We start from the raw sequence: 16,061 nt of genomic DNA on the forward strand, positions 1-16,061 counted from the left end.
ATGTAGTGTTGATAACGTACATTTCTAAGGCACTCACAGTTTTCCAAGTGCTTTCATCTCCATAATTTCACCCTGCTGAAGACTCACTGAGTTGGGTAAGCAGTTGGATTCCTTAACTGCTTTCCACAGATGTGTCAACTGGGACTCAGCTGGATGAAAAGGCTTCCTCAAGGTCAGCACCAAAGCTCAAACTCCTCCTACCTTGTGATTCTGAATCCAGGGTTCCTTTCCCCATAGAATGATAGAGAATGGAGAGTTTACTCTAATTATTTTGACAGTACAGTCTTCAGCGTCACAGTGTGGTAAAAATAGACTGTGAGGACAGGGAGGATCTTGGGAGCAAACAAACTGAGCTCACCAAGGTGTTCTCTCCGGCAGCTCAGTGGCCATGGCCTTTAGGAAAGTCTTGGCAGTCTTGCTGTGGGCACTGGGCAGCAGGCAGGGGCAGTGTCACCTTCTCACTGTACCCAGCTTTCCCTGGGGAGCTGTCCTGGAGGCCCTGGGGCAGGGATGGGGAGAGGAGGACTTTTTTTGAGGTGTGGGGACCAGGGATGAGACTACATCCCAGGCGAAGGGCCTGAATTGTATGTCCCCCAATAGCCAACAGGCCGTGGCTGTGGCACATGTGGGGAGAAACAGCCTGGGAGACCCGGTTCCTGAGCCACAGATGTTTTCTGAGAGGCGGGGGATGGAGGAGGAGAGTCTGGAAGAGTTTATTTAATGCAGTCTCATTTTCATTCACATAAAGATAACCTCTATTAATTGTTATATATTAATAATTAATAGCCATTATTATTATTAATTCCCTACTTCCCAAAATGATATGGCGTGTAGTAAGAAACAAACCCATCTATACATACATATATATATGTGGTTAAAATAAAGGTAAAAAGGGACTTGGAAGCACACAGAGGAAGTTGGGGCAGTCCCACAGGGCCATTTCACACTCATAGAGAAACACAACCACTCTGTCTCCGTAAAAGAGACAAAGGATAGATTTTCATTAAGCTGCAACTCTATATTCTGTCGTATTCTTTGGGATCTCTCTCCCATTGGAAATATCTGGCTGAGGGGAAAGGCTTTATATGACAGAAGAGAGCTTGGCGAGTGGACATTTGTGCCACGTGAGGAAAACCTAGGGTGCCAGCAGTCTTCTTTTTCAGGTCTTAGATTCCTTTGTGAATCCCATAAATACCCTCCTCTTCCCAGAAAAATGTAAGCTCTTATAAACGTGACTTAAGATATTAGGTCACTTACAAACTCCCAAAGCCCATCCATTGACTTTAGATGCATAAACTCTTCATTTAAAAAATGGGAAATGAAAATTTTATGGAATAACTTTTTTCTTTACAAAAAGGTTCATTGCATGCAGGTGAGATGACTGCAATGGAAAATGTTCTATTACAAAATATTCTGAGGTCTATGAAATTCCCTAGCCTATAACATTTACATTTACATATGTAGTCATCGTACATTCACTTATAATTTTTCTTAGTCTTTTACTGGTTCTTTTAAAGATGCTATATAATGTGTACTCCACTGTATTTGTATCTGATAACATGAGCAATATTTGGTATAATAAGGAAAATCTGCCTTTATTGTTAAGTCCATTTTGATTACATGTAGAGTATGGCATATAAAGTAATACTTTAATATATACAACAGCCCACACGCCATCAATAAGATTTCATCCTCCAGACTTGTGAATTTTTGGAAAAAATTACTTCCACATGTTCTTAAAACTACTTAAGATTTTTGACTGGTTGGTGGTCTATTGATTCTAAATATCTGACCTGTCAAAACGCCATCTTTAAACTTCAGTGATGCATAGAGGTTTGGAATTAGTGGGGCTGAATTTATTACAGAACAAAGGGAGGCGATGATTAACACACCCATCTGAGCAGTAGGGGAGAAAATAATCCTTGAATGGATTAGATGCCATGATCCTAAAACCACATTCTCTGAATGTTGGGTCCTTGCCCAGAAACGGGGAGAAGCCAAACACTGATGTCTTTTATATGACGGGGTAAATCCATGGAACTCTGATCAGGAACACTGGGGCTGAGAGTGGGGGATCTAGACCACTGTGTGTGCAGTGATCCTCAAAACTGGGAGCCCACTCATTGAGTGTCGTGCAGTTATCAGTCTGCCTGCCGGGTGGAGGTTACATGAAAATGTAAATGAGTCAGATTTTTATTTTTTTATTTTTATCACTAACCAGGAATCACAATTTTTTTTTTTTTGGATTCCAGTAGGCTATTTTCAAGGCTGGCACAGGGGCTGCCAAGATGAAGCCAATTATTTTTCACTGTCCCACTAGAAGCCAAGAGTCACAGGCAGGCTCTCTCTGTTTACTGGCAAATTCTGGTAGATTCTGAACTCGCAGGATATAATTCCAGGGAAACTGATCTTTTTAAGAATAGTCCATGAACAGAGAACACTAAACCCACTTTCTGGTGGACTTTCCCCGTTATTTTCTACTGATTCCACCATGTCTCACAAGCTTTACAGAAAGCATGGCTTTTTCAAATATCATAGAATGGCATTGATGGAGACTGACTCTCTGAGAGAGGTCTACCACAGATAGGTACCTTCCCGAGAAGAAAACAGACCATTAGGAAAGTCATTGTGACCCCCCATTCCCGGGGGGGGGGGGGAGCATTTGAATCACAAGCCCAGGTGCTCAGGAAATCTCCTGTCACTCTGAGATGGGCTGGGACATGGTGCCATGTCCGAAGTTTCTAAATACAGTTCAGGCTGGGTCATCATGACAGATGCTGAACTGGCACCACTACAGGGACCGGAGTGGGAACTCTGACAGCACTTAAATGCCACAGCCCCTGGGCTTGAAGTCTTCCTGGGCTGGGACAGGGACAGGGACAGGCAGTGCAGAGGCTTATGGGGAGGCAGGCAGGAGCCGCTTTGGCAAGGAGATCCTGCTGCTTCGGCAACACCACTGCTCCTTCAGAAGGCAATGGACACCCAGCCACACTTCAGCTATTTTAGAAGTGGTCAGTTTCTGAATTGCTGGCACACTTGGAGGACACTGTCTCTTCAATGGTCATTCTGACCCTTCAAGGTAGGTAGGCCTGGGAAAAAAGAGAGGCGTGCTTTGTATGGCCAAGGCGGTGGATGAGGAATGAGTGGAATGAAGTGAGCTGATCAAGATGACTCAAGGAGTCAGGAATGGAGGTAGGAATAGTATGTTGACTTTGGGATTCCCAAATCAGTCTTTAGTACACAGAAGACAGGGTTAGGCACTTCCTTACCTCACTCCATCCTCCTCTTTTTGGCCATCACCAAAAATCTACCCTGGGGTTAGCTTCCTTTAACAACTCATTCTCTCCTGGGAAGGGCTTTAGAGGAAAAAAGGAGACAGGAGAGACTCGAAAGATAGGCTTTTGCTAGGGGGAGGGTCGGGGGGGGTATCTATGACATGGGATGTGAGGGTGGGATTCTAAGTTTTGTAGGCGTCCCAAACTGGGGTTGGTGAGATGTAAATATAAAGACACTGCTACGAATACAATCAATCCAGGGTATTTGTTTTATTCTCAATGCTCACCCCGTGCCCCCAAAGTGGATCCCTTTCTGTTGTCAAAGCATTTGATTTTAGAGTTTCTGAAGGTAGTGTGGGGTGGTGAGTTCAAGCCTTGGAATAAGACCATGGTTCTTTTCTTCTCTCTGATGCTTCTGGGTGGGTGTTGCTGGGCACGCTTGTTACCTTGGCTAAGTCTCAATGATCTCACTTGTCAAATAGGGTTATAATGCCCAGGTCTCGGTCAGCCTCACCCTCATTACTTTGGAGACCCCCTTAGGCACTAGGCCTTTTCTGCCTCCTCACTGTACTTTTCTCATCCCGAGCCACAGGGTGAATGCTCTTGACAAGGTTGCCAATTTGGAGTCCGGGGACCCTGCGGTCTCCCAGCTGTCTTTCTGTATTCCCACCATGGAGTCTAGGGCTGCTGCTTCTGCTAAGGTTGATCTCTCTGCTTCTCTGTTCAAGGCCCCATTTCCTTACTGAAGATCCAACATATATAACTTTTCAACGGACCACCCTATTCTCGCTTCTTTCAGATTCTAGTCACTTTCCTTTTCAGATAGTGTGGCTGTCAACTTGGGCCAGGAGAAGTAGACCCACTGAAGTAGACCCACACAGAAACAGGCTCTCTCAGCTGCATGTTTGCTGTTTCTTTGCTTTACCTCCTGCCTTTCTGAAATTTCTCTTTCTAGCACCATTTAATTTTGATAGTTTTTGCTTGGGGCCCTGGAATCTTTCCTTCACCAAGCGATTGATTGCTTCCTGTTCTACATTAAAATTTTTCTTTATTAGGATTTGATTTTCTCTGATTGAAAGAACACAAACCTTCTTTTTCCCTCTCAGATATGGTCAGAGAAATGACCAGGAAAGATCTAACCCTTGTGGTCACCTCCTTTGCCAAATGATGGAAGAAACTAACATTTAAAATACTTCTACTATGTGTGAGGCATCAGCATTTCTACTGTTTTGATGAGGAGATTGTCTCAGGTTAAATTGCTTGCCCAAGGTCATGGCTGGGTGTGTGTGATTCTAGAGGACTGTGATCTTTCCCCTTCCTGGTGGCTTCTCGGGAAATCCCACTTCACTGCAGGGAGTAGGAACACCAAGGGTATAGAGGGTACAGCAGGTGTCTGTGCAAGAGTCATTCTGTTCTCAGAGGGGAGGACATCTCCGCTGTCCTTCCTGCCACGCCCAACAGCTTCTCTAGCTTCAGCACTTGGGGAAAGAGCTTGTTCCTTCACCTATTTTATCCTCAGGACCACAGGCACCTATCTGTGTTACTATCTGAGAATTTTGTAGATGGCTGACCTTGACTCCTACTCATAGAAGTGACTGAATTCACTGAACTCATTTGATGCCCCTGAAAGATTTGATGCCACTGAACTCATTTGATGCCCCTGAAAGTTTTAACACAACTCATAGTTGTGGAAGGAAAACCTAGTTTCCAATAGTTCAGATTGTGTGTGGAGATGACATTTCTGAGATTTCACTGGGAACATGGCATTCAATGAAGACACCTTGTTATTAGGGATATACTGGTCTCCTAAAGAAGATCAGAAGACTGGCATTCCAGGTTCTACGTCTGGCTCAGCTTACCCTTCCTCCCAGCCCTTCTCTGGACACACCTCTTCTCTTACTTGGTTACATATACAGCAATTCATTCATTCATTCATTCATTCATTCATTTTCATTCATTCATCCAACTAAAACAACATTTTATTGAGTGCATAATAGGTAACAGACCTTGTCACAGGTGCTGAGGATACAAGAGGAATAACACAGGTGTGTCTGAATTACTTGCTGTTCTCTAATCTGCTAGACTTTACTGCCATGTCTTTGCCATAAATTTCCCTTTTCCTGGAAGATCCTTCTCCTTTCGCCAGCTCTGCTTTTTCATTTTGCAGACATCTCTTCATTAGGCCCAGAAAAGACCTCTGGACTCAAAGAGGTGCTTTTCCCATAGCATTTGATTAATACTGCTCTTAGGTAATAATACATGGAAATTAGCATTTATATATTCCTTTTACTATTGATAAATATTTACATGGACACACTTTGTTAGCGATTCATAAAAATTTCACAAAGTGGAAAAAATAATTTCCTTATTTTACAAATGATAAAACTAGGCTTAAAAAGGTTTGGTGACTTGTTCAAGATTTGACAGTTGAAAAAAGAGGAGGTCAGCTTTAGAACTCGGTTCTCAACATGCTATGTGCCAGGCTGGATTTTGACTATTTTAACTTTGTTAGCTTATTTATTGACCTGTCCTGTCTCCTGAGTGATTTCTCTAGGTTTGGCTTGATAGGTTGGGTGGATTTAATTTTCTTCTTATTATTACTTTCCCCTCACCGTTTATCCTCCATCTATCCTCTTCCATCTCTCACTTTCCCCTCTGCACTCACCACACTGTTTTCCGTGTCCATGAGTTCTTTCTCTCTTTTTTGTTCAGTCAGGTTGGGTGGATTTTAAACCTTGAGTAGCTGGTGGTCTCCCAAGCATAATTTGAAAGGCATTTCATATTCCTGGCTGTACTCAAATGTCCTACTTACATGTTTGTAATTGCCACCTCCAAAGGGGACTGTCTCCAGAAGTCATCGTTAAATTACACTTGTTGCTTAGAAGTTGGCGGCTTAGTTCTTCACTTTTAGATTATTAGCATGAACTTGTTTATTTATCGATGCATAGTGAGAATATCCTAACAAGGTATAAGGCAAGCTCTTCTAGGGCTTTTGGGGGAAGGCTTCCTTTCACTTCATGGACATTTAAAAACCAACCAATGTGGCACACGTCTGTCAGTGGCGGTGTTGGGAGGTTGCAAGTAGTTGTGGTTGCAAAGAGCAAACAAGCGCTGGCTTGGGGATGAGTGAACGTGTCACTTCTCCCATAAAAAAAAAATGCCAAGAGCCTCAGGAGGGGCCTATGTTGACAGCTGCTGGCCTAACACTGACTGGTAAATCTTGAAGACCACCTAATCAGGATCAACTTTTGGAGGATCTCTGATGCAAGAGGTATTTAGATTGAATATTGCCATATGGCTTGAGACCAATTGTTGATTATTCCATTTATGCATTGTCTGTGCTTTCACCAGGGATATTTTCTGAACCAAAAGTTGGTCTCAAGAATTTTAGCTCTAGCTGATTTGGCTCAGTGGTAGAGCATTGGCCTGTGGAACAAAGGGTCCTGGGTTCAATTCTGGTCAAGAGCATGTACCATGGATGCAGGCTCCTCCCCGACCCAGGCCCTGGTCAGGACTCGTGCAGGAGGCAACCAATCGATGTGTTTCTCTCACACTGATGTTTCTCTCTGTCTTTTCCTATCACTTCCACTCTCCCTAAAAATCAATGGAAAAATATCCTCGGGTGAGGATTAACAACAACAACAACAAAAAGTTTTAATTTTATGGGGAGAATGACATAAAGTATTTGAAATTAGGACCATTCTAGAAAATCCAGTACATGTAGGTGTCCTTATTTTTTCTTGGTCTTCCTGATTAACTTGGTTATTGGCATATAACCTTATATGTTAATTTGATATATTGCTATTTATAAAGTGCTTTCAGACACATTATTATCAGATGAATTCTCTTCAAGAATACATATCCATTTAAAATCAACAACTTTGGGTCCTGAACTTTGACCCGAGTTAAGCCTTAATAAGCCAAATTTTGCACAAGAACTATTTCAGCTGCCTTTTATGTCTTTCAATGCTGTCATTACACATTTCTTCCAAGTCCAGACATCTTCCAATGTTATTTTGTACCTTCTAATGTTATGTTGCTATGGTCTAGGACCGTGGTCGGCAAACTGCGGCTCTCGAGCCACATGCAGCTCTTTGGCCCCTTGAGTGTGGCTCTTCGTAAGCCTTAGGAGTACCCTAATTAAGTTAATAACAATGTACCTACCTATATAGTTTAAGTTTAAAAAATTTGCTCTCAAAAGAAATTTCAATCGTTGTACTGTTGATATTTGGCTCTGTTGACTAATGAGTTTGCCGACCACTGGTCTAGGATAAAGCAAAAGAGTACTTGACGTTGACTGTGATCTTCAGTGGTCTGTCACATTTGGATGTTTTACCCAGAGGGTACTGGGGATAGGAAATAAAACACAACAAAGAGGGCCTTTACCAATGTACTTACTTATTAAATAATGTTAAGTTTGAGATGAGACCTAAAAGATTCATGAATGTAACTACCATGCTACTGAGAAAGACAAAGTCCCATATGACCTTGGTTTGAATATTCTCCTCTCCCAAAAGAACTGACAATGTTTTAGTTTCCATAGAGCTATCTTCTGACTGAGCCTGAACATGAGTTCTGCATTGCCATGTTCAGAGTGGGAAGCACACAGCTTTTCAGGCCTGGTTCTGAAAATGGGCAACAGTGTCTGGTGGCCAGAGCATCACCTCTAATACCAGATTTAGGTCCCACTCTGACTCCTCCCAGTTATGTAATGTGAGAAAAGCCCCTTCATCTTGTCAAGTCTCAGTGTCTCCATAGCAGCAATGATGCCTACTTTCTAGGGTTTTCTGTGAAAAATTGTGTGAGATGATAGAGATAACTATCTAGTGTAGTGCTAGCTACTTCTAAACTGCTTTTTTGCTTCCTCCTTCAAAGCATGCTGGAGCCCTTTAAGGCTGAACCTTTGATGACATTGGACCTTTGATCAACAAGAAATAGATACAAAAATTACTGCTGCCACTTCTTTGCAAAGCCTCTTTAAAAGGCTTAGATCTCAGGGATGACTTTGGGTCCTCACCTCTGGTTCTGTGTACCACCAAGAAAGGTGCTGGTTGTCGGGTGGACAGATATGTGCTCTTACTCTCCTTAATTGGCTTATTGGCATGAAAATTGCAGGCTTCAGGTTACCTCCCCCTTTCTTCCAAATAGAACTCGGAGGGCATGGATTGCTTAGAGACATCATTCCATTACTAATCATCTAATGGGATCATTTGAGTGTTTGCTATCATCATAATTTTATTTTAATCCAACCTGGGTTATAGTTCATTCGCTTGAAACTCTGGACTGGGTATCAAATTTGGGCTCAGTCCGTACTCAGGTCAATGCCAAATGCTCTGCTTCTGCCATATTTAGAATTACTCTATGAAAACTTTCATCACCAGATTTCTCTAAGCTCCCTAATAAAATCTGACGTCCCAGAACCAATTTCCACTGCAGAGGTCCTCTGGAAATAGGAGTTTACTTGAGCCTGGTACAGAGAGTACTGCCTGGGTTATAAGCTACTGATGTCTGTCCTGGTGTGAAGGGGAGCCTAGAGATGGCTGTGAGTGTTGGTTTAGAAACTTTGGGGCTTAGGAAGTAGACCAAGGAATAGTTGCCCTACCAATATCAGATAGGAATTACCACTCAATATAGTTGTGTCCCAGTTATTGGCAGGAAAACACCCCAAACAAAAACACCACAATTGTTTGATTATCAGATGGGTGGGGTCTTTCTCCTTTGTTTCAAACTATTTTCTTCCTTGGGGTAAAATATGATAGCTGAGGTGCAGTATTATGGAAGTGGCACTGTGCATCTAATGTAAGATGCACGTCTCTTATCTACACCTCTTTTTTTTCTAAATATATTTTTATTGATTTCAGAGAGTTTGGAAAGGGAGAGATGGAAACATCAATCATGAAAGAGAATCTTGATTGGCTGCTTCTTGCATGCCCCCTACTGAGGATTAAGCCCACAACCCGGGCCTGTGCCCTCAACCGGAATAGAGCCTGGGACCCTTCAGTCCCCAGGCTGATGTTCTATCCACTGAGCAAAACCAGCCTGGGCTCTTATCTACTTCTCTTATCTGACTATAGCAATCTTCCATCACCCATCTCCAACAATGGCACCGGGCTATCATAGCATACATCATTCATTCAGGAGAGGACCTACCTACTAGGTCATATTGTTTTCTATTTTTCTTAGTCTCAATTTTCTCATTGACAAAATGGACATAAAAATATATGTCATGGCTACCTCATCACATGGAAGGGCATATTAGATAATGTACAACGTATAAAGAAATTATTTCAAATGCTAGTGTTTTGCATAAATTGAGAATTGAACTTGCTCTAAGCTAAGCCCCACTTTCTGTGGGAACTGAGTATCCATTTTACCCACACAAGATAGGTAGAGATAGAAAGTGAGTAACACTATGAACTGATGGTTAGAATTTCTTTTTTAAGGATTTCTCGATGGGATATGTGGATTTGACCCTATGAGTCACACAGTGTTCTTCAGTGACTTGTAATTGGCTCAGTGCAGGTTCCCTAAGTTTTCTCCTCTAACTTCCTTAGTTTTGTGTGATGTTATCATTTATGCTCCTGATTTCCTGAAATTCCCCTTGTTAAAGTACTATGCACAGGAGACATCTGATAGCCAAGAAGTCTTTCCAGGTCATTCAGATGAGTTTCTAATGATTATTTTTTTGAAGGCAGGAAGTCACAAATTGCCAAGAGTAAAAGAACTTGAAAACACAGAGGTGTTTTCTGATCTTCAAGGGACTGATTATATTTCTGAATGAAAGGCCTTATTTGATTGAAATAAACTGCTATGCGTTTCTTATGTTCATGACTTAGGTAACTCAAGTATACATTCTGATTAATAGCTGAAATAATTGATCTGATTAGCCTATTTTACATAACTATGATTTAGAAATGTATTTTAAAAAGAAGTAAACTTTATTTTTACCTAAACTGTAGATCTTGACTCTGAGATTACTATTTTAAGGATATTATAGGTAGCTTATATTGCAGGTAGCCCTAACTACTCTAGAAATTTATATATATAGTGTCCCAAAAATGTATACACACACGTTGAATAATTATAAAGGAAGTGTTTATTAAACTACATTTCATTTTCAAAATTGAGCTATTGGCTGTTAAAGTGTGTATACATTTTTTGGGGATACCCTGTGTATATATATAGTATGACATTAATTTTACTTCCAAATTATGACATGTAAGGAACAATTGAGAATGGAAAATTACATGATACCTTCATGTTATTGCAAGTGTGGGCCAGTGTCTGTATTCTGTATATAACAGTCACTTGGGTTCTATTTTGTGGGGGATTGAGAATCTAGGAGCACCAAATATTTCCAGGGAAACAAATGACTGTGTCCGGAAATCCTCTTCATGGGCAAATATGACCTGTGCCTCCATAGACTTGCCAATTTCTTTTCCAGTAACCGTGGGTTCCCCAGGACTGTTCTCAGATCCCTCTCTTTTCTGGGTTCCTGTAACAGAAGACTGTATATAAAGGTGTGGAAAACTGTGTGACAGCATTTGTCTTTGTCTCTAATTATTTGTGGATGTGCCAGTTCCCACTTTTCTGTAAGTACCTTTAAGAGGAGCCCCATTGTGTACTTCGATATTTCCCAGAATCTAGCACAGTACTGGGCACATAGTAAGCACTCAATAAACACGTAGTTAATCAACATTAACTGGGAAACTTCTCAAGGTCTGGGATTCTGTTTCAAATTACCTACATGGTACCTCATATAAGGCCACGTGCTCCTAGGTGCTTATTGATTGATTTGATTGAAACTATAAACAGAATACTCATTCAAGTCTTTAACTCCTGTGATGATGCAAACTTGGGCCCCCAGTATTTTTCCTCATTTAACTTATCTGGCCCCAACAGTTTTAAATTTAATGCTTCTATCTAAGATTGCCTCTAAAAGTTGCATTAGAGAAGATTCTTAGTTCTTCAAGTCATCAGAGGTAGGAGAGATTAGAAAAGTTTTCACTTCAATCCTTCTAATGGCATGATGAGGAAATAGGTCCATTGTGGTTAAGTAATTTGTCCAAGGTTATCCATTCATCCATTTAATGTTACATTTGAGTACCCATTTTATTCTAGATGACACGGTGAGTTAAGAGTAGAGACTCTTATTTCCTAACTCTCCAGCCATAGTCCCCGTTCCAATCCCAACCTCAATTTGGCTACCATTAAATATTTAGCACTTAGTGCAGTGAAATCGTTCCCTCCTCTCCCCTGTCCTAAACACACATTAGAGAAATCATATGTCCAAGATTTCTGCTGGGCCCTACTTATGATGTGTATTTCCAACTTTTTCATAATTACAGCAGCCCTTATGGCAAGGAGATTTCATAACAAAGGTAAGACAAGACTATTTTTTTAAAATCTTGCCGAGAAGTTTTTGAAAAATTTACAATGTTCATGCTAAGTGAGGAACCCTTGGCAAATCACAGAAACAAAATGGGATTTGGGAATCCAGGTCTCAGAGGATTGGAATGACTGTTTGGCCGAGTATGTGATGACTTAAGGGCTCTGATATTGACAGGCTTATAGGACCGGGTTAGGAAAGAGATTTGTCACTCCACAGCAGCTCTCGTCTTAGATAAGTAGCTTCACTTTTCTGTGCTTGAAGGAGACCAAAATTAGTAGCTCCTGTTAAGTCCAGGCTATAAAATTATATGCTTAGCCATGTAAAACTAAGTCATAATTTTTTTTTTTGTAAAGATGGTGACTGGACTAGTGATTGTGGATACACTAAAGATCATGGGCAGAGACTTTTGTGTTATTTAGGAGCTTGGTTGAGTTCTGCAGCCCCCGGATGCCTTTAGCAGTGAAGGGTGAGGAATTGGGGAGGTGGCACTTTGTTCCCTGTGGCCTTTGCAAAGCTGTGGGATATTCCTGCCCGAAATGCTGCCTGGGTTTGTGAGAGGAACACACCAGGGTTACAAGAAATAGAAATTAAAGGCATCATGGGCAGGGTTGTTCCCAGGCCTAGAACCTGCTACAGGTGAGTGAACATGGCAGCAAGGTGGCCTGGCATTCTGTGCCATCCTTCCCACTCCCTGCTGGTGTCAAGGACTGATGCCCAAAAGATCATAACCTCTAACAGCATTGCAAAGTTAAGTGCCAGAGTAACACACCGCTGTTTCCAACCTTTATGTATGTACCTATTTCCAGGGGAAGCAATCAGATGGGTGGCTTAGAGAAACAGCTTCTTAGGTTTGGCTTGAAGTATCATTTGGCCTAAGAAAATTGTCCTAGCTAATCTGAGCTTGGAAATTCTTAGGAGATACAGTTCTTGGCACTGGGGCTCTGAAAGTAAAACAGTTAAAAAATTACAGAAAATACTCTGGTAAATCTGACACTGGCCTTCTCCATCAGTCTACTTGCCGCCCCCTCCTCCCCTATGGGTACGGAAGACACACAAGGACCGGACCATCTGGCCCAGCATGCCAGCTTTTTATTTGGTTGCTCTCAATCCTACCTTCCTGTTTGGATCACCCCTCTCCTCTGCCCATACTTCAGAAACCAATCAAGGTGTCTCCTGAGCTCATTTATTCCCTTTGTTTCAGCCGCCTTCTAGGGTAACTTTTTCCATATGCTTACATCCTTGCCTCACAAGGGATTTTTTTTTCTTTCTCATCCAAAATGGCCTGATTGAACTCTTAGAAAAGGCCATGTACTCGGATATAGGACAAAGTGCTTCTAAAGATCCCCAAGAACATTTCATTACTTTTGATGACCAAGATATAAATGGGGGTGGGGGTTGTGCAGAGAAATTGCTATGTTTAAAAGTAATTGACTGATGGGCAGTGATGCCAAGTAGGATGGAATTCAAGAACACATTGTTAGCATTGAAACCTCCCCTTCCCCCCCAAAGTGCACAAGTCCAATCTAGGTTTGGAGCTAGAGTCTGTTGTTGTTGTTATTATTATTACTATTATTAAAATGTGGCCTTTATGTACTTTGTTGCCCCAGCTTGGCTTCAAGCCCTTCAACATGGTGACATTAGTATTCTTTATATTGCCTGTTGTGGACCAATTTTCTTCAGCTGTTGCTAAAACTTACTAAAATGCCAGATGTCATGTTGGAAACATGAAACCTGAAAGAAGGTCATAAATCACAAAAACAAACCATAAAAAAAATAATAAAATACCCTGAGTGCTGTGCTCTGGAGCTTCCCAGCTTCAAGTCTCCCTTTGTTCACCTCTCCCCCTCTCCACTCTGCCGCTCTCCCCACCTCCATCTTTCAGGGTTGGAGTGTTGGGGGGTGTCCAGCAGTTTCTCACCCAAGGCTTGATGGTGTGTTTTGCAGATTCTGAGCAGAGCACGGGTTCAGACTCGGAGGTGCTGGCTGAGCGGACTTCCTGCTCCTTTGACACGCACGCTGACCTGGGCCCGGGTGCTGCAGGCGCCGTGCCTGCTGCCATGGCTTCTATGGAGGAGATCCAGGTGGAGCTGCAGTGCGCTGACCTCTGGAAGCGGTTCCATGACATTGGGACTGAGATGATCATCACCAAAGCGGGCAGGTAAGAACACGTTCCTTCGAATGGCCACATTTAAAGAACAGAGGTCAAAGTAGGAGCTGTTCTATTTATTCCTTTCACTTATTGGTGGTAGGTAGCACTGGTGAAGCCAAAGTCACGTGCACTCATGTTTTTGCATCTGGACATCTTGACGAAATGATCTTGTGTTTTCTGTGACTTTGCCATCTTTCTCCAAGGGCCACTGAAACCTAAATCACCTCTATCCTCACACACATTTCTGCCTACACATGTGTTTCAGTTAATATTGGAGATCCATGGTATGTAACAGCCAAACCGATTGCCAAAGCAAATGTTTCTTCACCATCCATCGTTCTCAACAGAACAAGTTTGCTCCCCAAGTAACAGCTTGCATCTTCTAAGGCATTTAAAGAAGCCAGATGTTTCTGTAAGAATTTTGGTTCTGGTACAAATTGGGCTTGGCTTATCTTCTGAACCCTGCTATTGATCCATTGTATTTATTGAAAGTATTACAAAACTTTCATGCAACCTGATGGAAACTCTTGCAAATATTTATGTAGGATAATAAAAGTTTTTAAAACACAATTTCTCTTGAAATACACTAAGCTATTCCTTCATTGGTATCTTTCAATTTTCTTAAAGGACACTGTTTTGTTAGTTATCTATTTGTGCTGGATACTCAGTGTATACTCAATTATTTAAAATTCACAGGAATTCTATGGGGTCAGATATAGTAATTCCAAATATGGGTGAGGGTGTGAAGGCCAAAAGAGATTAACTTGACTACAGCCACATGGGCAATAATGGGCAGCTCCAGAATTCTACACAACTCTGTCTGGCTCTAAACTATGGTCTCAACTATTTATGACTCTGCACTGTTTAGAAATGATTGCAGTTCTTGCCCCTTGGGTTCAAAATGAAAATGATTTAAATAAAGATAAATTGGGGCTACACTTCTTGAGTACATAGAGATAGTTCACTGAAATAAAAACAACAATGCTGCTTTCATATTTTCCAAGCCATTCTATGCAGTCTCACATCATGTAGACCAAAAAGACCCACCTCATTGATCAAAAGCTGTCTACATGAACATGGACATTTAAAGTAAAATAATATTTTGATTGGGTCCAGTTCACTTGAATGAATATAGTGAAACCTCCCAGTATAATAAAACACCACAAAAACATGAGGTTAAAACGAACCTGAAATATTGTTCATTTTCTTTCTCTTCTAGAACTAAGTTTTCTTTCTCTAAGTTTTAGCAGTGAATAAAACTATTAAAATGCTTCTTAGGAGGCACAACTTTGAAGGATAATTACTTTCCATACCATTTCCTTTTTGTTGCTTGGGTTTCAGTTCTACATTTTGAGATGTTATGTCGTGGAAGGAAATAGAACAATTCAAGGACAAAGTGTTTATTCTTTTTCTTAGTTTTGGGCAAGAGGCTTGATTGGAGAGAGAGGGAAAATTACTTTATTTTGTCTATAAGATTTTCCAGTTTTTATCTTAGATTTTCACTTTCTACTATTGAATCTGTGTATTTTGGTCATTTTTGTTCTCAATATCATACCATTGTTTCCTCCACTTCACTGAATTCAGTTCATCTGGGAATCTCACTGACAACTCTTCCATGACCTCCTTTTGTGATTTCTTCTGCAGTGTTTTCTTTTCCATATCTCTACCTTCACAGATTGACTTTGATTCCTGAATCTATACAGATATTCACAGGACAGACATACAGTTTGTTCTTTAGTTATACCCCTTTATTTAGGTTTAGAAATTACATTAATTGCTTCTGCATTGTATTGCCACAGGTGTTGCAAAGAATGCTTTCTCTTCTGTGAACTTTGTTTCCTCCCTCCCCATTCCCACAGTTGTTTTCTTCCTTTTCACTTCCTATGTAGTATCCTTTTCAATTTCCATTTTCTTAGTTAATGTTAGTTATGTCTGACTCTCTTTTCTTCTTCCTGCTCAGGAGGGCTTAGTTACCATCTACTCCTCACACCCAAACTGTAATCCTGTTATTTAGAACGACTGTTGTCTACAAAGCTCTCAGTCTTTGAATATAGCAACATAATCTGTGTAATCAGCACCACGGACAGAGGTGCATGTAGGGATTAATGGCTTTAGAAGACAAAAGAATTGGCCTAAATTTAGTCATAAAAATAAAACCAAACATATCTCACTTTTTAAATCTGAAAGATTATTTTTTTCTCTAGGGTGTTATGACTTCACTTGGTATTCTGTAATAAATGCTGAC

The 16,061-nt window shown here is 41.1% G+C and overlaps 1 protein-coding gene across 2 annotated transcripts in view; it reads left to right on the top strand.

The window, feature by feature from the left end:
* The window catches only part of TBX15 (T-box transcription factor 15), a 93,250-nt gene that overhangs the window by 37,849 nt on the left and 39,340 nt on the right, over positions 1 to 16,061 (top strand). For both annotated transcript variants that reach the window (XM_070395733.1, XM_070395734.1), the window contains exon 2: positions 13,612 to 13,825. In XM_070395733.1, coding sequence (XP_070251834.1) covers positions 13,612 to 13,825 — 214 coding nt within the window. The remainder of the gene's footprint in view (positions 1 to 13,611; positions 13,826 to 16,061) is intronic.

The sequence above is a fragment of the Myotis yumanensis genome, unplaced genomic scaffold (assembly GCF_028538775.1).
Source record: "Myotis yumanensis isolate MYYU_CA2020_CCGP unplaced genomic scaffold, mMyoYum1.0.hap1 SCAF_17, whole genome shotgun sequence".
Taxonomy (NCBI): Eukaryota; Metazoa; Chordata; class Mammalia; order Chiroptera; family Vespertilionidae; genus Myotis; species Myotis yumanensis.